The 22,982-nt window shown below is 51.0% G+C and overlaps 1 protein-coding gene across 1 annotated transcript in view; it reads right to left on the reverse strand.

The window, feature by feature from the left end:
- RAB6B (RAB6B, member RAS oncogene family) overlaps positions 1–22,982 on the reverse strand; it is a 58,649-nt gene that overhangs the window by 30,607 nt on the left and 5,060 nt on the right. The window contains exon 2 of the mRNA XM_034994956.1: positions 214–272. Within this exon, the coding sequence (XP_034850847.1) occupies positions 214–272 (59 nt within the window). The remainder of the gene's footprint in view (positions 1–213; positions 273–22,982) is intronic.

Genomic DNA, 22,982 nt, shown 5'->3' on the forward strand with positions numbered 1-22,982 from the left:
TTTGGATTTTCAAAAGGGCTCTGGGTCTTTACTGGGCTGGGGCCAGCGCACAGAGGGGAAGCTTTTCCGAGGCAAAAATAGACGCCCAGGGGCCCCAGCACCATCGCACTCTCCTCCAGCATGAGCAAGCCCTGGGGAGAGGCCGGCATGGTCTCTAGGCGGCCGTCTTGGCTGCAGACACGGTGGGGGAGGCAGGGGCACCCAGGACCTCACCTGGTATGTGTTGTCGAAGCTGTCGTACATGAACCGCGTGATCAGAGACGTCTTCCCGACTGCAAAAGAAGAAGAAGAGGGGGGTTCAGCTGGGGCAGGTACACTAGACTCCTCTAAATACGTATCATGTGAAGCAAACAGATAAGGAAACAAAAAGGCCTAGAGGAAAGGATGAAATGCAGAAATGGAAGCAGGAGGCCGACCCCCGGACAGGTACCCCGAGGTGAGGTGGCCAAGTCTCCATGGGTGGGCTGTAGGGGAGTTCTTGCCAGCACCAAGCAGGAGGCCCCCACCCGGCCCCAAGAATTCTCACCACCCACACCCAGGTCTTCCTTGAGCCCCAAGAGCCCAAGTGAGGCAAGAACCATATATGGAGAATCAGAGCAAGTTGGTGTAAGACAAGATGCTGCTCTCGCTTGGGCCCATGTTCACTTGGAAATACGTCCTTGCCATTGGCCACAGGCTGGGATGGAGGCATGCTCTTTTTTTCCCCATTCACTCAGCCTGGGAACTAGTAAGGAGGGTGGTTTTCCAAGGAACCATGGGGGCAGTGGAAGTAAATGGGCTATCACCTAGTGTCTCTCAAGGGCAGGACTATTTTTTGCAGTGTGTACCTGATGGTCTAGCTCCTCACAGGATGTTTAACATCCTTGGACCTTGCTAGGTAAACACTGGCACGATCCCTAGGCACTATGTCAATCCAGGACTCCCCTCCCACATTTGCAAATGCCCTCGAAGGGACAGTAATACCCCCAAACAAGAACCACTGGCATGGCTGAGAGAAACCAGGTAGGCTCTTGGGAATTCCACAAATGCTGCTAATTTCCCAAACTGCGGGGCTTGGCTGCTGACCTAACCCTGTGCAGGTCCCCTGGGGCCTGGCATTGGCGGAAATGCCTACCGCAGCATTTCTTATTATCTGGGAGGGGAGGAAGGGTGACAAAGGAACATCTGCTGGGTCAGGCCCAGCAGGGACTGCTTCTGTACACTGTCCCATCAAGTCTCTGCCATGGGCCTGGGAGGCTCAGAGGGGAGACTAGCCCAACTGGGCTTGGCTCAGAGCCCCTCCTCCTCTGGGCTGCAGGAGACAGACAACCCTGGCACGGAAAGCAAGAGTCAGCACCTGAAGGTTCTTCATCCTGCCTCTCCCTGATTTTTGGGTGGGATGTCCACAGGCTGGGTCTGGTGGGGTGGCTGGTCACTGCCTAGGTGAAGCAGGGCAACCCAAGTTGGCTCCTCTGGGAAGGGTCCTTTGCCAATTATGAAGACTTAGTAGTACACCATATAAGAGACAAGCAACCATCTTCCAACAGCCAACATTTCTAAGGGAAAGGCAATTGTCTTCTAGCCAGAAGGCACATCTGACAGACTGGGGCAAATTTAGATGGCCCCATCTTCGACCCAGAAGTGATTAACTGGATTCAAATCCTAGCTGGGGTGCTGTTTAGCTGTGTCATTTTGAGGTGGCCATCACTCCTCTGGACCTCAGCTTCTCATTTTAAAATGGGTATAATAACATCAAAGATTTCAAAGAGCAGTGGTTAAGAATTAAACAAGAGTGCCAGGCACATAGGAAATGCTCAAAAGTGGAAGGAGACTGCAGGTAACTGAGATATTGAGACAATTTCCAGAATATCAGATTAAAAAAAAATACTACCACGACCACTGGCTTGACCTTGCCCATCATATGTCTCTTCATTTAGCTGTTTCTGACTTGTATCCTTTATAATCAAACTATAATCATAAGTAGAACACTTTCCAGAGTTTCTGTGAGTTGTTCTGGTAAATTACGGAAACTGAGGAGGGTCATGAGAACCTCTGAATTTGTGGCCAGTGGTCAGAAGTGTGGTGTCCTTGGGCAGCCCACTTGTGGCTGGCATCTGAATCCGGGGGCAGTCTCATCGGGGCCATGCCCTTCAACGGCGGGGGGGGGGGTCTGATGCCAGCTCTGGGGGTAGTGCTGGGTCATATACCAGCTGGTGTCACAAGGCCACGTTTCTATTTCAAACATCTCTGGGGTGAGCAGTGACATACCCATGATCTCTTCTAATCTAACTTGGAAACCAAAAGGTATTAATCAGTTAAGTGCTTTCCAATTGCTTTAAATCTCCCCTTAACTTTCACATGAAGGTGAGAAATGGAGGTTTCCCACACAGAAAGGCCTGGCTGCAAAGTGCTAAGGGGACCACAAAGTAAAACCTGGAGCCAGCAAGAGGCAGACAAAATCGAAGAGAACACAGCAACCTCCTTTTCTAAGAGAGAGTGGAAAGTTACCACCTACTCAGGAAGACAGGGGTCGCAGGGCCCACTAGTAATTTCCCCAGGTGGTGACACACCGCATCTCGTCTTGGAGGGGAAAGGGGCGAGCATCAGGGAACAGGACGGGGAGCAGGGAGGATGACACCAGTTCTCCTCCTGCACTGGGTTTTCCCTGGGGTAGCCGAGCAGGCAGGGAGGAGAGACCGTGGAATCACAGAAAGTAACCAGAGGAAAAGGAGGTCCCTGGAGTGACTGAGAACTTAGAAATCCCCACAAGGGCTTAGAAATCCCCACCAGGGGGCGCCTGGGTGGCTCTGTCATCAGGCATCTGCCTTCAGCTGGGGTCATGATCCCTAGGTCCCGGGATCGAGCCCCGCGTCAGGCTCCCTGCTGAGCGGGGAGCCTCCTTCTCCCTCTCCCACTCCCCCTGCTGTGTTCCCTCTCTCACTGTCTCTCTCTCTCTCAAATAAATAAATAAAATCTTTAAAAAAAAAATCCCCACCAGGGTGACAAGGCCAAGTCACTCCATCTCGAGACAACAGCCACTGGCAGTGGGTGAGTGCTGGCTCACAGGGTGACTGCCAGGTGGAAGAAGAAGGTCCCGAGACAAGCTGTTCACTGGGGCTGTGCAGGAGGAACTTTGAAGTGTGGAGTCCTGCCAGGATTTCCTGCGCGTTCCCACAATAACCATGGTGGGCAGCACACGCCTCCTGTATTTGCAGAGCCTGCTCTGGGCACGTGCCAGGGGTGCCAGGCACAGATTTACCTGACAGCAGTGAGCAGAATACACGAGACCCCTCCCTACTGGAAGCTTGCGGGAATTCTGCGCTTGCGGCGACCCCACGCTAAGTCCTTAACGTGGTTTAGGCCTCAACTCTGAAGCAGGTGCTCCCACCATCCCCATTTTCACACACATGGAAATGAGTTGACAGCTATTTGCCCAGGGCCAGACTGAGTGGGGCCAGGCTGGGGTGACCTCACCAGGGCACAAGCTCCTCTCCCTGACCCTCCTCAGCATCTTGGGGCCAAATTGGGTCTCAGGATTCTTCCAGGTCCCTGCTACCATCACTATGGAGGTCATAGGATTCTGGAAATGGCCCCACCAAGCCAAGGCTCCTTTTCCTTGGGACCAGACAGAGATGGGGGGTGCTTTTCCCCAGTGGGGCCATGCTTGACCCAATCTGGAAGGTCAGAAACTGGGAAGTGAGAGGCACAAGGGGGGCTCAGCATGTGAGGGTGAGCGGGCTTGAACACCTGGGGCCCGGCACCCTACCTGAGGCCTGGACTGAATGATGGGTTCATTACTGACTTGCTGCAAAAGGGAGTAATTTCTTACTGTTGCCCCAGGCCCGTCTTTCTCATTTCTCAGAGCAGAAGCCCACCCTCTTGCCTGCCTCCGAGCTTCCCCGAGACCACCCCTACTCCGTCCACAGCTGCCGGGATAATGTGGCTCAGACCCTCCACAACTGCCCTGGGTGGAAGGTTTGGGAACCCGCAACCGGCGAGCTTGCCCCACCTCCTGGGCGTCCTATTCTCTCAGTCTCGGCGTGAAGGGGTGGCAGGACAGCGGCAGCCGTCACCTGACTGGGCACTACCACTGCGCCAAAGGCGGGGGAGGCCCGGGAGGGGCGGCGGCATCCATCGTGCATTCGACCGGCCCCTGCCGCCTCTGGGAGCCGTCCTCCCCTTGCAGCTCTGTTCTCAAGGTCACCCTGTCCCGCATGCCTTCTAACAGCTGCTCCCGGACACCGCTGCAGCAACGCAGAGCTGTTCCTGAGGACAAAGATTCGGCTCCACTGGCAGGATTATATTCAATAAGCAGGCATATCGTTACTGAGCTCTTCTCTCTGCTCATGGCTCAGCGGTATCTTCTGGTAGTTTAGTCCCACATGATTAAGCAGGGAGACGCATTTTTCCTCTTTCAACCAAATGAGGGTGAGAAAAATTCATTAGTGAGCATTTGCCAGGAGTCTTTACAAAGAAGGAGACCGACTCTCTTCCTGGGCTTCTACTCAGTGCCAGACAAGAAATGTGGTTCTTAACTTAGGTTCCCTCATTGAATCCTCATCACGATCCAATGAGTTAGTTATTGCCAGCAAGGTCACAGAGCTGGTAAGCACTGGAGCTGGCGTATAAATCCAGATCTGCCACCACTGTCCACGCCCCAGGCACAACATTGTGCTGGTTTATGGAAAGGCCTGACCGGCAGCAAAGCAGGAGATCACAAAAAGCAGGGGCCCAGGTGGCGGGGCAGTCGGGAAGGCCACAAGGAGGAGGCAGGGCAGTCGCCGAGCTGTGGGAGGGTGAGGGAGAATGGGGCTTCCAGGTGGAGGTAACAGTGTGAGGAAAGGCACAGAGGCAGAGACACAAAGCTCGTGACAAGGGACAGGAGACGATAGGCCAGGGGGAGCAGTAATGTGCCCAGGAGCCATGGGGGATACACTGGGAGGTCTCCACATCTGAGTTCTGTCTCAGGGAAAATGGAACCCAACCAGTGTGTGAGGAGAAGCGTACGTGACAAACACTGTTCAAGGAAGCTCCTTGTGGCCGGTGGGTTGATTTAAACCAAAATCCACCTCTGGGGCTGGCTGTGGAGGGAAGGTAGGGAGGAAGGAAGGAAGGCAGAGAGAGGCAAGGCCAGCAGGGCAGGGAACACACCAAGGAGCATGGATTCTCTCCCAAGGGTGGCGGCAGCTTCTGAAGGGTCTTAAGTAGAGAGGTGGTGGGAACAGGTGTGGCCGTTCATAACTTCCATGATGGCCCACCAAATATTCCCCATCCCCATGTTTTTTTACAATGTGCCACTGATACTCTGTCTGGGGGAGGGGGGGACCTGGGCGGGCCTGTGACTGTGGCAAAAATGGCACTGTGACTCTCAAGACTGGCTGAGGAAAGGCAGCACAGCCTCTGTCTGGAAGCTGGCCCTTCAGCCCAGCCGCCATGCTGTGAGGAAGCCCAAGGCAGCCTACGTGAGGGAGGACCACACGGAGACACCCGCCTGGCAAGAAATGGAGGCCCCCACCAGCAGCAGACCTGTGGGTGAGAGAGCCTTCCAATGATCCCGGGCCCTAGCCCTGGAGCCATCAGCTGATGCCCAGTGAAACAGAAACATACCTTCCCTGCCAGGATCTGTCCAAACCATACAGATTCCTGAGCAAAGTGAATATTCACATTGTCTTATGCCACTAAGTTTTCAGGTGTTTGTGATAGAGCATTACATAATCAGAGCAACAGATCTGTGCTTTAGGAGGAAAACTTACAGCACTTCAGGCAGAATGGCTTACAGGGGCCAGACTGGGGGCAGCAGTCCAGCGAGAGACAGCAGATCTCAGTGAAAGCAGAGGCAGTGGGGCTGGGGAGAAACAGAGCTAGGGAGAGCAGGACTTAGTGACTGGTTAGATGTGGAGGAGAGCCCAGGACACCTCCCTGTCACCTGGCTTTGTGACTAGCAGATGATGGAGCCATTCCTTAAGCCTAAGTAAAACTGGATGAGGAGCAAACCCCAAGTAAGTAAAATCACCTGGATTCAGGTCACCCATAAAAGTTTTTTGTTTTTTTTTTTTTAATTGTCAGGCCGAAGCACAAATGCCAGCACTAAATTCAGAAAGAAAACCTTTAAAAAATTATTAGCAATAGTTTTTCAGTCTCATGAGCTGAGAATCTAAGCTTATTTTTCACTATTGTCATTATCATAAAAGAGTTATTTTCTTACCCGAGTGTGAGCTGCTGACCCAGGGGTTTTGCAAACCTGTCCAGATGAGCTCAGTCCCATACACCCTGGAAATTCTACCAGTGCAATGTGTATTGAATGCCAGTCCTTCACAATCAGCTACCAGCACCCACCTGGGCCTCACTCCACCAGCCTCCCATAGGCTCCGGTCCCCATCTCAGGGCGGGTCCCAGATAAGCAGATTTTTGTACGTTTGGGTGGCTTCTAGGTAGCTGCAGAGGCCTCTCTACCCACTCAACAAACACCCACTGGGGGCTTACTCTGTGCCAGGCCCATGCTGGGCACAGAATTCCCAGCGAGAAAGCAGGTGCATCTCTGCTCTCCCCTGCAGCCCTGCTCCAGTGAGGAGCTATTCAGGTGCAGATTCCTAAAGTGCCAAGCACCTTGGGATGGACTGTTGAGAGCCAACCAGAAGACAAGTCCACTCAGTTGGAGAACTGCAGTGGTCTCCTGAAGGAGGTGGCCATTTGGGCTGGGTCTTAACTGGTGGGGACGGGGCATCAGGTGGAACGGTGTCCCCAGGGGAGGGACTGGATGGAGCTGGTGATGTAAGGCTGAGGTATCCTCTGCATACAGCTGTCACCCACACTTCCGCATGGCTGCCACGTGAAGCCAAACCCTCCCAGGACCTTGGGGTCAGTGGCTATGAGGGCTCCCGGGCTTGGCTTGTGTCCAGGCCACAGGCTGACAGCTGAGTGGGCCCTGACCCCCCAGACTCTTGCTCTAACACTGTCTCCCTCCATGAAGGACCCCCCCCCACCCTGTCATCTCCATAGCAGGTGTGGGTGTAGTGAGGTGGAGAGATTGCTGAGAGGGCCAGAAATGGGGCAGAACATGAGGGAGAGCACAAGAAATTAGCTGGAGACTTTGTGGAAGGTCTGGCAAGACCTGGCAGAGCATGAACCGCCCACAGGGTAGCCTAGCCCTCTCGCTGAGTTAAGCCAGAACCTCGGCCCATAATCTGTTCTAGGCCACACATTCACATTTACCACCCACACTAGCTATGGGATGCTGCTGGACAGTGGGGTTCCATCTGGTTTTCCTTGGGGCCACAGAGCTAGGCCCAGAGTGGGAGGCAGGAAAGACCTGGAAGAGCCCCTGCCATTTCTAGGCCACCCTGGCAGCCTGTTCACCTCTTTGATACCTGTGTTTTTAGGAGAGCAGTCCACATGCCAGGGAAATGGTCTCTGCATCCTTGGCCCACAGCCAGGCCCAGGTTAGAGAATGTCCGTAGCTGTCAGAAGGCAGCCCTCAGACTGAAAAGGCAAATCTGCTTCACCACGGCTGAGGCCAATAACCTGTTCCTAGGTTGGGCCCAGGTGACTCAGGTATTCCATCAGCTCAGTTTCCAAACCACAAGTGGGAAAAGCTGTATGAGTGCTGGGGAGGGCCTGCCAGCTGAAGGGCTCAGTCCTTGCCCTGCAGCTAAGAAGGAAGCCAGGCCATCCTGGGCCAGTGTCCCTACTCTGCAGGGGTGTGGGGAGAGGACTGCACTGTTCCCCTGCACCCCCATGCCCACAAACTCCCCCCTTCTGGCTTGACCATGGGGTGTACAGCCCCTGAGTCCTACACTGATGAGAAGAACCAGTGAGACACCATCTACATCTGTCTGACCCTCATTTCCTTTTGTGCTGTTTTCACAAAACAGAAAAGCCTGCTTTAACCTTCCTACAAAGTTGACAAGGCTGGAGGGCTAGGGCCCACTCCACACCCACCCTGCCACCCCATGTTCAGAAAGGCGGCTCCAGACCAGGGCTTTGCCAGCCTACCTGAGCCCTGAGGGGCCAGCTGGCTCACTGTAGGCTAAATGAGGAAATGTGAAAAATCCCATTTCAAACCGTCCCCCAAAAGACTCAGACAGTAATTAAGAAAAATGCAAAGCTCTTCATTGGACACTTTAATTAAGTGTGTTAATTCCCTCTGACAGAGGATGCTCAGCCACCTGGGCCTCACTGAGGGACCCAGGGAAGACAGAACAGAGGAGGGAGAAGGGAGTGGAGGAGGGGTGGGCAGGACGGTGGTTGGGGCTGGCTTGGCCGAGGCCCTTTCTCCTCCTCCAGTTGGGAACCTGACCTGTTCCTGCCCCTCTCACTTTCCCACTGTCCTCCACCCATCCCCATCTCCTCTGTGCAAGACCAGTGATCCTAGGAAAGCCTACTCTGAGTCAGGGGCATGGGGTGTCATCCCCTCCCTTGGCCCCCCACCAACATACATCTCAGCTCTGCCATTCACTAGGCTAAGAGGTCATTATTCCAATGAGGTCGGGCTAGATGGTCTTAAAGGCCTGCTTCTACCTTGGGGCTGGTGACAAATGCTTACCAAGCCTGAAATACAGCTTGAAGAAAGCACCAACATGAGCTCCTCTCCTGCTTGGCCAGAGTCCCTCTGACCCTTGGGCTTCGCCAACCTTCAAACATTTCATCCCCTTCCCACTGCCACCCCCCACTGGTCTGGAGCCCTGAGAGAGAGGGTTGTGGGCCACTGGAGCCAGGGAGGGGGCACTGGCACGGAGGGAGAGGCTGTGCTGTCTGCATGTAACCGCTGTGTACGAGAAGTGCCTGCACTTATCTGATAGCCTGGCTTAACCCCACCCTGCTTTTTTTACCTCCAAAGGGGTTATTGGTTACTTTTGAAAATAAAACTGCTTAAAATAATATCAAGATATAGTAGTTACATATCAATAACAACACTAATAGCCTCCCAATCTTTTTGAATACCCCTCTTATGTTTGAGGAGATCCAAAGCCATCCTCCCCAGCATAGGATCCTTTCTTTTAGCCATGCTATAGGCACATGACTTGGCTCTCCCATTGGACCCTCACATGAGACTCCACCAGAAATGGCCAACATGAATCTCTGGGGGCAGGGGGAGAGGCAGCCCTGATGTGGGTTTCAGCATCAGCTCTTGCCAGTACCCAGCACTGGAACCGGGCCTCCTCCTAGATCAGTCCTGGTGTGACTCAGATTGCTGCTCTAGGCCTGGTTCTCTGACCCTCCCAGAGACTCTGAACTTCCCAATCACTGCTCACATTCATTGTCTGCTCTGCTCGAATCAGCTGAATAGTAAGAGCAGATGTCTCTTGCTTGCAATTGAGAATTCTGAGGGGGATATAAGGCAAAAGGCAAGTAAGCTAAAAAGAGAAGGCTGGAGCAAAGAGTTTGTTTACAGGAATATGTCTTGTAACATCTTACCCAGCCCCCGAAGTCAGAATATACCTGAGCTCCCCAGCAGGGGAGGGATGGAGAGGAAAGGGGAGAAAAGGGGAGGGAAGGGAAGGGAAGGGAAGGAAAATTTCAAAAACCAAAAAAATAAAGACAAACAAAAATCATGACCAACTGTAAGATTCATAGTATTCATGAGATAAACCAAACTAATTGTTAATACTGAGCTTTTTATAAGAGCTGGACAACACAAAGTTCTTGAAAAAGTCTGGAAGGCAGAAATCATGTAGCCAGTTAAATTTACATGCTAATATAATCAACTAGATGAACATCACTGATGAAATGCAAGGATGCTACCAGCCCCAACACCACCTGCCCAAGTCACTGTTCACATTCATGAGTCCAAACCAGTGTTTCCTACAAATAAATGATTAAATGAAAAACCAAGGGCCCAGGACTTCAGCTTCTGGTCAAGATGGAATAACAGGGACCAGATTTATCCTCTCACTTGAAACAACCAGAAGACAGACAACATATATGAAAAACAATTTCCAAGACCCTGCAGTGAAGGACAGTAAAACCTGAGAGACACAAAACAAATGACATGAGCCCCACCACTGTCCTCAAATTGATGCTCTGAGGACATATCAGGCCAGAGCACAGGAAGGATGGAGCCAGGTGGACTACCTGAGCTGAGATAGTGCTGAGAGTCCAGAGAAAACAAGGCAGCTAGAGTTCACAGGGCAGAGTGCTGGAGAGAAGGGAGATGCACAGAGAGAAAGAGAATTCCAGAACATCCTCAGTCTTCAGCTGAGGATGGATCAGCAAATGTGTGTAAGGAAACTACTCAAGGTCGGGGAAAGGAGCACCCAAATGGATTAAAAGAAACTGCCTGGCATCTACACAGGCCTGGGAATAGTGCCTGTTCCTACCAGCCAGAGTGAAAAGTCTCATCATTTACAGTACACTGGGCTGTGCCTCAGAAGTGGGCAAAAATTAGCCCCACTCTGGTGAGGACCACTCCAGTCCCAGCTAACAAATCTTAGGAATATTTATAGGAATACAAAAACTATCCAATACACACCATGGCAAAACTCACAATGTCTAACACCCAATAAAAAATTACCAGGCATGCAAAGAACACCTCAATAGTGGGCAATACTTAGTATGACTGAGCACCACTCCAGTCCCAGCTAACAAATCATGAGAATGCTTATAGGAATACAAAAACTATCCAATACATACATATCCAATACATATATTAGCATGGCAAAACTCACTGTCTAACATCCGATAAAAAAATTACCAGGCATGCAAAGAACACCTCAATAGTGGGCAATAAGTAGCCTCAGACCGAGCACCACTCCAGTCCCAGCTAACAAATTGTGAGAATGCTTATAGGAATACAAAAACTATCCAATACATATCATGGCAAAACTCACAATGTCTAACATCCAATAAAAAATTACTAGGCATGCAAAGAACCAATAAAATAGATCTCTAATAAAGAAGAAGAAAACCAATTAATCAAAACCAGGCCCAAACTGACACGTTAGAATCAGCAGATGAAGACACTAAAAAATTTTTATAACTCTATTTCACATGTTCAAAAAGTTAAATAGAGATGCAGAAGACATTTAAAAAGACACAAATCAAACTTCTAGAGGTATGAGATATAAAAATACACCAGATGGGATTAACAAGAGATTAATCCCAGATTAACTGCAGAAGAATGGATCAATGAATTTGAAGACACAGTGATATTGAAAATGAAACAAAGACAAAAAAGAATAGAAATAAATGACTGGAATCCCAGTGAACTGTGGAATGATGTCAAGTGGACTAATCTATATGTAATTAAAGTCCTCAAAGGACTGGTTGTGGGGGAGTAGTGACAGAGAAAAATATTTAAAGAAATAATTACTGAAAATATTTGAAATTTGAGGAAAACTACACACACAGATCCAAAAAGTTCAATGAATCCCAGGCAAAGGAAACATAAAAGAAACCACACCAAGGCACATCATAACCCATTTGCACAGAATTAGTGACAAAGAGAAAATCATAAAGGTAGTGAGAGAACAGACACATTAAGTATATAGAAACAAAAATAAGAAGACAGTAATTTCTCCTCAGAAACAATGCAAGCAGGAAGAAAATGGAGCAGTTATCTATAAAGTACAGAAAGAGAAAAACCTATTAACCTAAAACATTTTAACTTTCAGATATATATATTATCTAACATCTGTCAAAACAAAGATGAAATAAAGATTTTTTCAAACATTCAAACACTGACAGATTTCATCACCTGCAGACCCTCACAATGAGAAATGTTAAAGGAAGTCCTCCAGGAGAAAGTGAAATGACACCAGATGGGAATGTGGAGCTACACAAAAGAACGATGAACATAAGGAATGGTTAATATGTGGTTAAATATGAAATATCTCTTTCATATTATTTAAAAATCTTTGAGGCACCTGGCAGGCTCAGTTGGTGGAACGTGCGACTGTTGATCTCGGGGTTGTGAAGTTGAGCCCCAGGATGGGTGTAGAGATTACTTAAAATCTTTAAAAAGAATAAAAATCTTTAAAAGATCATTGACTTTGTAAACAGAAATAACTATATGTTGGATCACAGACCTAAGAAAACATGGAAGAAAAAATTTTCTGTTACCTTGTCAGAAACCACACAAACCAGAAGAAAATGAAGTGACATTTTTGAAGTACTGAAAGAAAAATACTGTCAACACAGACTTCTATACCCAGCAAAAAATCTTTTAAAAATGAAGGTGAGAAAAAGGAATCAAACGCGAAAACAATTTCTGCTAGCAGACCTATAACACAAGAAAGTAAGTTCTTTGGGCAAAGGAGCAGGATACCTGCACACTCATGCTTACATCACACATAGTACATGCACTTAAAATCTGACAGATCTGGATTTGAATCCTGACTCTGCCACTTATTTGCTGTGTGATCTTAGGTTAGTTACTATCCTCTCTAAGGCTCAGCTTCCTCATATGTACAATGTAGGCTGAAAAGCCTATGCTCACCTCTCATATTATGAATTCTATGGGAACAATGAAAAGTTAACATTCTAGGTGAAAGGCACATGGGAAGTCTTTGTACTATTCTTGCAACTTTTCTAAAGGCCTAAAATTATGTCAAAGTAAAAAGTTAAACAAAGAAAGAAATATGGTGATTTAAAAAAAATTATGCACATACATGCACACATCCATGTCTCTCAGATTCCTAGCACATTCAGGAAATGGCTTGTTCTGATTTATTAAACATTCTGGTCAACATGAAGTTTTCCTAAGAAACAAGAATATAACTACTTGGCATCAACTTAGTCTTTTACAGAAAACCAGGACCTAGCTGGGTACCAGGAAGCTGCTGTGAACCCTTCTAACCATGGGCCAGGAGACTGAGCAAGCCTAGACAAATCAACTCAGTGGGCAGAGCCCATGTGAAACCACCACGTGTGCACGTGTGGGGAGATGCATGCAAACACAGACACACACACGCATGCCCAATCCAGCAGGCATCAGAAGCCCTAGTGTGCATGGGAACTCCCTGATCCTCCCAGTGTCTTAGCTGTGAAACTGAGAATCTTGTCAAGAGAATCTGCGGGACTTTCTTGACAACCACGTGAGACCTGACCACACAGCTTGTGTGGAGCTCGTCCCAACCACAACCAGTGCACCTACCGTCTGGACCTTCTCTGCCTCACTGAGTCATCTCAAACACTCCTGTCAGCTTCAAAAAAGGTGCAGAGTCTCCCCTCCAGGTCCCAAGAGCAGCACCAGCACCTGCTAGCTTTGAGTACTAGCCACCCTCTACTCCCTGCTCAGATCAGGAGCCCCCACTCACAGCATACAGTTACCCTCTGGCATGGCTTCCATGGATAGCCAGACCAGGGTGGGCAGAATGGCCTGAGGCTCAGGCCAACTGCATTCAGACCCTACACAGGCCAGTCATGTCCACACGCCTGAGCAGCTGCATGGGTGCTGTGAAACATTACTTCATAGTGACGATATGTATGTTTGAGAGAAGGAGGGAGCACATGCTAAATTCCCACCACCAGCTGATCTTTTGACAAGGCTGGTGTTAATGCAATTTGGTAGTTTATTGAACTGGTAGGAACTCTTGGCCCATCCACAGCACAGAGTGTGGCAAAGTCGTATTCGTGCTCATGTTTATCCCTTCTTCCCAAAGCAAATTGCTGGTGTCATTGATGGTAAAAGCCTCACTAACAGGGAGAGAAGAGTGGGGCAATGAGAACAAGCAGGTAGTGCTGAGAGGCATGGCTTATGTTTCCCAGGTTGTCAGCTGAGGTCCAGTCAGAGTAGCCCTGTGACAGTGGACCCGCAGCCCCCATGCATGGGGGCACTGCTATGGTCTGGCCAAGAGAGCAAGCTCGCTCAGGAGATGGAAGGTGGTGTCCGACTGCAGGCTAATGTAGGCAGGGCACCTTCCCAGGTGCCCAGCCCCCCTCAGAGGACCCTAAGCTGACATCCATGAGTGCTGTCTCTGAGGTCTCCATGAGCACAGGGAATTGTTCTTGGCACTCCTCCTGGCCCCAGCTTCTCCTCATCTCCTGTGTACACCCTCACTCAGCCTGCTCGCTGCTGCTCACCTTGCTGCTTTGACAAGGGGAACAGGCACATTCCCAGCCCCTGCACCTCTAGAACCAGCTGGAAAGGGAAGAATGGATATGCAGACCTCCTCCTTCAGTCAACAGAAAGGAGCTTTCATGAGGGACTCCAGGTCACCTCCTCAGGGTTCACTTGGGGAGTAGGGATGCCTTCCTGGTGAAGTTAAGAAATGCGGATCATTGTTTCTGAGATAGAGAAGGTACTCTAGGTCTCCAGAACCCTGGGCCTGGGAGTGGACACAGGACCACCCAGTAGGAGGGAGGAACCCTGTGTCTCCAGCTCTTGTGAAATCAGGGACAACTGCTGATCAGGTATTGGGGTGACCAGAGGGCCAGGCGAGAGGGAGTGAGCTGAGTCAATACTTAGGTCTGCCCTCTGGACTTGGATGCCTGGGTACCAGGACATGGTAGCCAGGCTCACCCAGTTCCCATCCCACAAGCTCTGGTCCCTAAGAAGCCCTCTCAAAAGCTGCAACAGAAGTGCCATGAGCCATCAAGGACTCTAGAGTTAATCTTGCCCAAGCCCCTCACTGAGCTGAGAAGGTGTGAGGTCAGAGAAGAGGGGACAATTGCCCAGAATCACACGGCACCAGGGTCATGGTTAGATAGTATCTCTCCTGGTTCACAGCTAGATCTCCATTTCAAAGGTTTCCCTGAGCCCATAAGGCTTATGAAGTATGCTCAGGACAAGGAGATCCTGCCTCCTGAAGTCCCAGGGGAAGTGCCAAGGAGCAGCGGAAAGTAAACTGCACTAAGGTGCAAAAGCCTGGTCCCAGAAGGCTTACAGATCAGAGTGGCTACAAAATACCAAGTCAGGGCAAGAAGGCAGCTAGAGAAACTTTGATCCAGCCCTGACATTGTGACATGATCCAGCATGTGATGGGGAAACTAGAGGTCCAGGGCACAGGACGGTTTGTTCAAGGCCGCATGAAGAAAGCAACGGCAGAGCAAGAACCAGGGCCCCACTCCGAGGGGCCTCCCTCACTCCTGCTTTGGGGGGCCCCAGCCAGCTGTTTAACCTGGAGCAGGTCCTGGCCCCACCCTGGATGCTCCAAATCCTTGTCTGCAAAACAAGGGCATCTCTAAGGTGTCTCCTTCCTGGAAAATCTTCACCCCATCTGTATTAGTTATTGGTTGGGTAACACCACAACCTTAGTGGCTTAAAACAACACACACTGATTATCTCACAGTTTCTGTGGACAGGAGTCTGGGCATGGCTTATGTGGGTCCTCTGCTCAGGGTCTCACAAGGCTGCAGTCATGGTTATCAGCACGGTAGCAACACTTTTTTCTGGGGCTTGGAGTCCAAGCTCTTCCAAGTTCCTGTGATTCTTGACAAAATTCAGTTCATTGTGGCTGGAGGGCAGAGGCCCCCATTTTGTTGGGGCTGCTGGCCAGAGGCTGTTCTTATCTCCTAGAGGCTCACCCACAGTTCCACACCATATGACCCCTCACAGGCCCTCTCACACATGGCAGCTTGCTTCTTCAAGGCCAGCAAGAGCGATCTTCTAGAGGAACACCCCTGGAGGGACATCCATCACCTCTGCCATCCCATACTAGGTAGAAGCAAGCCTCAGTTTCTATGTGCACTTGAGGGGAGGGGCTATGCAAGGGCATTGCTCACTCGGGGTCACCTGAGGTCACACATGACACACTATCTCACATTCACACGTTCCTAAGAGACACCACCTCTACTCTTCACTCAGCCTCTGCTTCCTCTCCCACAGTGGTGACTCGGCTGGTCGCCTGCAACAGAACCTCACGGGCCTCTGTGCCCTAAGAAGGAAGCTACCGGCTGGTGTAGGCAGAGGCTCGGGGCGGGGGAGGAAGGCTGGAAGCCTGTTGTATTACTGCACCGTGCATTTGCACACTGCTCTGCACGGTTCTCGCACACCACATCCAGCCCTCCCAAGCCAAGGTGGAGGGACAAGTTGACACCATCCAGATCAGAACCCTGGCTTACAGTAGCCCTTCTGCTGCACGATGGAGGCAGGAGGGAGCTGGGTTCTGGCCCCACATGTGGGATTCTGCCCTCTTCTGATGTAGGTGGGAGAGACCCAAGGTGGGTGGTCAGCCGGGCACTTTTTCAGGCCTGCTTTTCAGACTCTGATCTGGGCAGCAGCCTGCGGCACTTTGGCTGGATGTGGGGGAGGAAGGGGGTACTTAATGAATTACGATCAGAGAACTTCTGGATCCTGGTGCTATAGGTGGGATCTGTTAATATTCTAAAAATTTGGCCAATTTGAGGAGGGGGACTTTTTTTCTCCCTAAAAACAAACCCTTCTCAGAGGTGCTCTCTACGCAGAGAAGAGCAGAAATAAACACAGATCTCCTGGTCCCAAGACTTGACCCTGCTCACAGCCGCCCAGTCTGGGAACTGCAGGGTCCCAGTGGGGCAGAGCCAACCGACCTCAGAGAGGGAGGGACAAAGCTGAGCGTGCTCATCAAAGCCCAGCACTTGTCCTCCAGGACAAGCTAAGAACCCTTCTCTCCACCCATGCTCCGCCTCGCTGGAGGTCATCAGCCCTCCGCGGCAGCAGTCCCCGCTCCTCACCTCATCCTCGACCCAAACACAGAGCAGGTCCCCTCACTCCTGTGCCCGATACACATCAGGGCCTCTGTGGGAACCTGCAGCCTTTCATTCTGTTGGGACAGAACCTGGGACGGAGGGCACCACCACCTAGAGCTGCAAACCACCCTGGTTCTCCCAAGGCCTCAGTGCTGCTCCAGGAGCCCTGTGACGGGCACACCTAGGTCTGTCTGTTTCTGGGAGGAGGGCCTCCCTCCTCCACCTCTATGCTTCCATGGCTCTCCCTTCTCCATTCTTTCCTCCTAGCCCTCTCCCTTCATTGGATGGGGAAACAAACAAGAAACACTTGTTCGAAATGCTTCGCTTTACTCTCTTCAGTCTGCACAGTGTTTACTCCCTGCTCATCAACAGGGTCAGAACAGAACATTTTCTCCATGTCTCTCTGAATTAGCACACCATCCTCAGAGGAACCTGTCTCTCATGCGAAGGGCACAGTCAGCAACCCAGTCCTGAACCTGGGATGGGTCTCCTGGTCCTGCCTCTGCCCCAGGGCTTAGGGCAATGAGGAGGGAACAGAGGGGGTTCAAATGGTCACAGCTGCATTGAGCTGCTTGTGGCCAGCTTCTGGGCCCATTTATCTCCAGGCCAGCAACTCCAGGCAAAGGAGACACCTCTGCTGAGGACCAAGCAAGGGAACAGGTCTCCTTACCCATCCTGACCTCATAGACAATAAATCTGTCACGGCTCCCAGGGGCCATGGGCAGTGACTGAAATGTGTCTGATTGCTGATAATTAGGATATTCTTCACTCCCCAGCCATGCTAACAAAGGAATAGCCAGGTGGTGCTTAGTAACTTCCATGGGCACTGCCTGGGTAGCAGACAGGAGGGACAGGGGGCAGAGGTCACCAGGGCTTTGCAGGGTGAGGTTTCAGTCCTTGAGAATAGACCATGAGCTGCCTCATGGGCAGGGGACTCCACCCATTGAGCCAAGCAGGCCACCCACTCTGTGCTAGTCCCCTGCCTCTACTCTGGCTCCCTGACTCTTGCCCTTTACTTTTTGTGCAGCCAGGCAGCTTGAGATTGGGTTTTTGTCTCCAAGTCAGGGGGTGGGGCTCTCCCTTATACAATGCTGCCCTCCCTCAAGGCCTCAGGGACCCCTAAGCTTGTTGGGGAGCTAGAATTCAGCAAAGAAGAGCAAGGGAATCCATGGGAGAAAGCAAAGACAGTGGGTCAAGCATCCATTGGAAGAGGAGCTCAGCAAGGGAGGGAGTGATAAGAGGCTGGCTAAAGGGCCAGGGGAGCTCACAAACCCAATGACCAGAAGGCAGAAGGAGCTCACATACCCAACGACCAGGGGGCTGGGGGTGCCGACATCTAATAACCAACTTCACTCCAAGTGGTACATCCTGTCCTGAGCAGGTGGCAGAGGGGAAGAGTCTGGAAGGGATGTCAGCAGCCCTGGAGCACCCCTTTAGCAGGACAGAAGCAGTCAGGGGACCCAGGGCATTGTGGAGGTGGGAAGGACAGAGGAGCTCAAGGTGGCTGGTTTTGGTGCATCCAAGTACAGTGTAACCTTGTAGAGAAGCACAAGAGCCCCTCCCTTACAACGCTTCATTATCCTGAATGATTCGCACCCTATAAAAAACCAGGAAAATTTATGTGTCTAGAGGCCTAAATCTGAGAGCTGGAAGGAAGCTCAGGCTCACAAACCCTCCTCTATATTCTATCCTCTGTTCCCTGCTTGGCCTGGTACAGGCTGCCTGCATCCCTTGCTTCCAATCAGGCCATACTTCACCTTTGTCTTCTACTCCATGAGCATGTCCCTCCTTGGTCAAAACCCTCCAGTTGTCCCCACTGCCTGCAGGGAAGATCCAAACCCTGTGTGTGGAAGCCCTTCTCTGGGGCCTGACCCTGCTGCCTTCCCCAGGCTCAATGCTTTTTCCAACCGTGCTCACCACTTCGCCCCCCCCATGCTAGAGTCCAGCCACCCTGAACTGTGCCCAACTCCCCCAGAAGTCCCAAGCCCCTCCCAGCCCCCTAGCTGTGGCATAGTCAGGCCCTCTGCTCAAGATGCCTCCCTTGTGTGCCTCTGAATTCCTGCTCACTGTGCAAAACCTCCTCTGGGAAGCCTTCCCTGACACCAACACCCCCCACCCCCTCCCCCCGGCAGACCACGCCCAGAACCTTGTTTGTGTGCTTAATAGTCATGTTAGCACTGGCTGAGATTTATTACCTGCTTACCTCACCAACTACTGTCATAATCACAACACGGCAAAGCCTCTGCCCCTGTTGTCTACCCAGGCTGCGCTCCTTGTCCCTGGGCAAGTTACAGAGCCATGAAGATGAGGTGCCCTTCCTGTGAGCAGCTGTGGGGGCCCAGCGGAGCAAGCCTGGGTGAATCTGTCCCACTTCCTGCCGGGATGGGCAGTGGAAAAATGCCAACTAGGGAGTTTGAGGCCTGGGAGCTCTTCCCAGCTCAGCAGTAACCGGTCTGAGTCCTACAATCTGTGCAGAAGCCTTCCCCTCTCAGAGAAGCACTTTCTTCATCTATAAAATGGGTACGCAGCTCCACGTATCAGATCACTTGTGCTCTGCAGCTCACTACACAAAAATGACCCAACAGTGATTCTCAAAACCTCCACCCCTACTTCTTTCTCCCTCGTTCATCTACAAAAGGAGGGACTGCTGTCACTGTTCCATTAACAAAATTACCTATCACTTGAGCATTTACCATGCGCCATGATTTGATGTATTTGATCTTCATGCAACCCTCAAAAAGTTAAGGATTACCCTGCTGTCTGGTGAGGAAAATGAGCTCGGGGTAGTCCTATTACCTCCCAGTACCACCCAGAGAGCGAGGAGCAGGGCTGGGGCGGAAGTGCAGGGCTCAGGAGCACCGAGTAAGTGATGGGGCTGGAGCAGGAGCTGGGGCTAGTCTGGTGGGGATACTACGTACCCAACCTGGCACTAGCCCTTTCCCAGCCCTCCCTGCTTACCACCCACCCACCTGGCTGCCGAAAGAAGCGTCCTGGAGTAGAAGTACCTGGGAGCTGTCTCCTGTTCAGCTGGCCCCCATCAAAGGTCCTGGCTGTACAGTTAGGAATAAGCACATGCCAGCAGGAAGGGCAGGACAGCCCCATCCCCGTTGCCTGGCAACCTGAGTCAAACACACCATCAGAAGAGATGAGCCACAGCACCCCGGGGGCACACATGCCTCCCAGGAGAAGAGGTAGCAGGCTGGAGGGGACCCTGCACTGGGGCCTGGCCAGGGAAGTTCTGGGGGAGACAGTTAGCGGAGGCCCTGATGACATGCCATCCTCTGCAGTGCCTCTGACCTCTCTAGCCACCGGTGCTATCTCCAGGCTGGGGGTGTTATGGGCTTGGCATCATACCCCGACCTAGCGCTGAAGTACAGGACCAGAGTCAGCGCTCCACTGGCCTGAGTGGTCACCCAGTTCAGTAGCCTCTGAGGATATATCGAGAAAGCCAGAGAACGACTGGGGCTCATCCAGCCACAGAGGCTGCTGGTGGCTGACCCCGAAGAGAATCAGGGTCTCCAGGGCCCTGATATCTCCAGGCCTGAAGGGAGAATGAAGCCAGAAGGGTTACCCCAGAGCAGGTGGGAAGCAGCCGCTTGGTTTGCTCGGTTCTTCCCAGTGTAGAAATTCTCCGCTAGAACCAGGAGGGCATCTACCTCCATAGCAGGGCAGGGCTGACTTGGGAAGGCTTTAGTTGCCCCCACACTCTCTACAACCAACTCCCTTCAAACCACCCCAAATAAGCAGTTCATTCTGTGTAAGAATGGAGTGTCTGATATGCAGTCCAACTCCAGTAGACTCCCCCATGGAGACCCTGCTTGCTTCTTAGAGCAATCCCCCTGCCCTCCTCCCTGCTCAGGGCCCCAGTGCCCCTCACCAGCCTAGGGGAATCAAAGGCCTCTTCCCATCCACCCCCATGCTGTGATCCACTGGCTCATCCTCAGCAAACAGCTTGGCACATAATTCCCCAGGAGACTTTTACAGCAGACTTCGAGTCTGTAAGGCCTCAGTGTTCTTCTGTCCTCTCTTCCCCACAACAAGGTCTGAACCTGCCTTTGAGGCATGAGGTCCAACAGATCAGTGTGTGTTTCTCATAGTGACCTGGGCTCAAATTCAATGCTGCCACACTAGCAGTGAGTCTGTGGCCATGACCAGCTCTCCCTGAGCCTCTATCTCCTGACCTGCAAAACAGGGAGAATTTTACATCTATCACAAGATGCTAGGGAGAAAGCACCCTGTGTGCAGTCTAGGCCATAGCGGGTATTCCTAAATGCCACCTGAGGTTATCTGGAGGAAGAACACAGAAACCTGGGAGGGTCAGCTCCATTTCCCAGGAAAGGCAGACTTGTTCTGGACCCCTCCCCGTCCATTGTCCTCTCCAAGCCCTTAGAATGAAGCTGAGGACCCTCCACCAGCTCCCCACTTCCCTCAGAACAAAGTCCCAGCTCATGGCCAGCCTCTGGGACTTGCCCTCACTTCATCTCCAGCCACAGGGGAAACTGGGTGAGCGGGTTAACCCAATACTGGAAGCCCCTTTCTCTGGGGAAATCCCACCAAGGCATCATGGCCCTTCACCAACTGTCCATCCAGGCCCTGGAAGAAAGCTGTGGTCTCTAGCATAGACTGCACACAACTCAAGTCTTCCTCTCTCCCTGGCTCATGATCCACAGCACCTGCCAGGGCATCAGGCTGCCAGTCTTCCCGTGCATTTCCTGGAAGTAACCTTGGCTTTTAAGTCTCTCTTCTGCCCTTAGGAGCAGGGTATCATCTGTTTTCTCCTGGACCCTGGCCTGTCCCTTGGGTACGTCCCCAACTGGGAACAGGTGGTACCTGGCCCAGGACACACGGTTGAGTCACCTGGGCTCCCACTGGTCTTGTTACCAAGAGACCAGGATAAATATGCTTTTTTACTAAAAATAAGTCATTTCATTAAATGACAAATTATTCATAACAGTGAACATTTACTTCTTAAAAAGATTCCACTTAGTTTAGGGCAATCGTTATGGAAGTAAAAAGCCCTAAGATACAGTAAGGAACTTCTCAGAGGAGTCCAGAGGTGTTATCAATCTTTATCCTCTCCTTCCCTGTCCCATGAAGCAGAGACTCTGCCTTGGGCCCCATTTCCAGGTGCCTGTCATTTTTGCTCTAGCCGAAGCTGCCCATCTCAGGGCACGTCTGGTGCTTCTCCCTGGCAACCTCCCTCATCTACTCTACTCTGTGCTGATAAATGGAAAAGGAGGACAGACAGACAGTTGAGAAAATGCCCAGCACAGTTTTTCTAGCAGTCCACCCTGGATGTCTATGGATTTTGCTGTTCACCTTAGTCTTTTCTCACCTTAATCAATGGTTCTGCCCAACAATTTCTCTAAGTGATTTATACTGAGACCAAACAGCCCTGCACATTCAATGGTTCATTCATTCAGCAACAGTGGAAGACACAGAGGGCGGAGGACAGAGAGACGCTGCAGCCTGGATGGACACAGACAGTACCACTCTCAGGTCTGCCTCGGGCAAGTCTGCAAGATCAGGATAACACCTATAAGGGTAAATATTCGTGGGCTGACTTTAGGGATTTTATAAGTAACAAAAAGATGATGAGGTTATTCTGTTGTATTCTAATGGGATTCATTTTAATGTGGGGGCTGCAAATGATAAGGATAATCAGATCATGCACAGGATGGTACTATTACATCTGCAGAACCAGAACATATGCCAACAGTCTCATTTTTCTCTTCTGGTTAGTTCTCTCGTCCCTGACCCTCAGCACTGAGGGCGCCATGCTTGTCTTATGCCCAGTACAGGTTAATTCTCATCTTGGGGTCTCATCTGACGTTCTCTCATCTCATGCATACCTCTTTAAAGAAACAAAGCCAACATTCTGGGTCCATACCCAACATCCAAGGTTCCCCCCATCATTCCAGCCACTGAGGAAGGGAAGAAAAAAAACTGGGAGGAGAGAAAACAAGACCAAAAAGCTGAGGCATAGACTAACAACTTGGTGATTTACCCAAGATCTCCAAGTGAGCTCTGGCAACATCTGGTTTGGGCGCGTCCCTTCCTTCCCATCTTTGGTGGCCTTGCTGCTTTCTCCTATTTCTTTAGAGAAGGTGGTGGGGGTGGGGGTGCCCTGAGAAGTTCAGCTTTTGTGAGATGAACTGTGCATTGGGCACGACCAAGGCTAAATGCTCCAACCCTCAGTGAAAGATTCTTAAGTGTTGCTAAGATCTCCAGGCTTGAGAAAGCAGCATGTGTCAGGATGAAGAATCCTGTTTCAAAGCTGCCTTGACTCCCCTCACTTTTAATCTACCAACGGACTATCAGTACCTATCACACAGCGAGGATAATCTCATCATTTTTAAATGCAGACATTTAATGAGCACAAATCCCCTGCAGATGGG

This window comes from Mirounga leonina, unplaced genomic scaffold, assembly GCF_011800145.1.
Source record: "Mirounga leonina isolate KUSES-001 unplaced genomic scaffold, KU_Mleo_1.0 Mir_115, whole genome shotgun sequence".
Classification (NCBI taxonomy): domain Eukaryota; kingdom Metazoa; phylum Chordata; class Mammalia; order Carnivora; family Phocidae; genus Mirounga; species Mirounga leonina.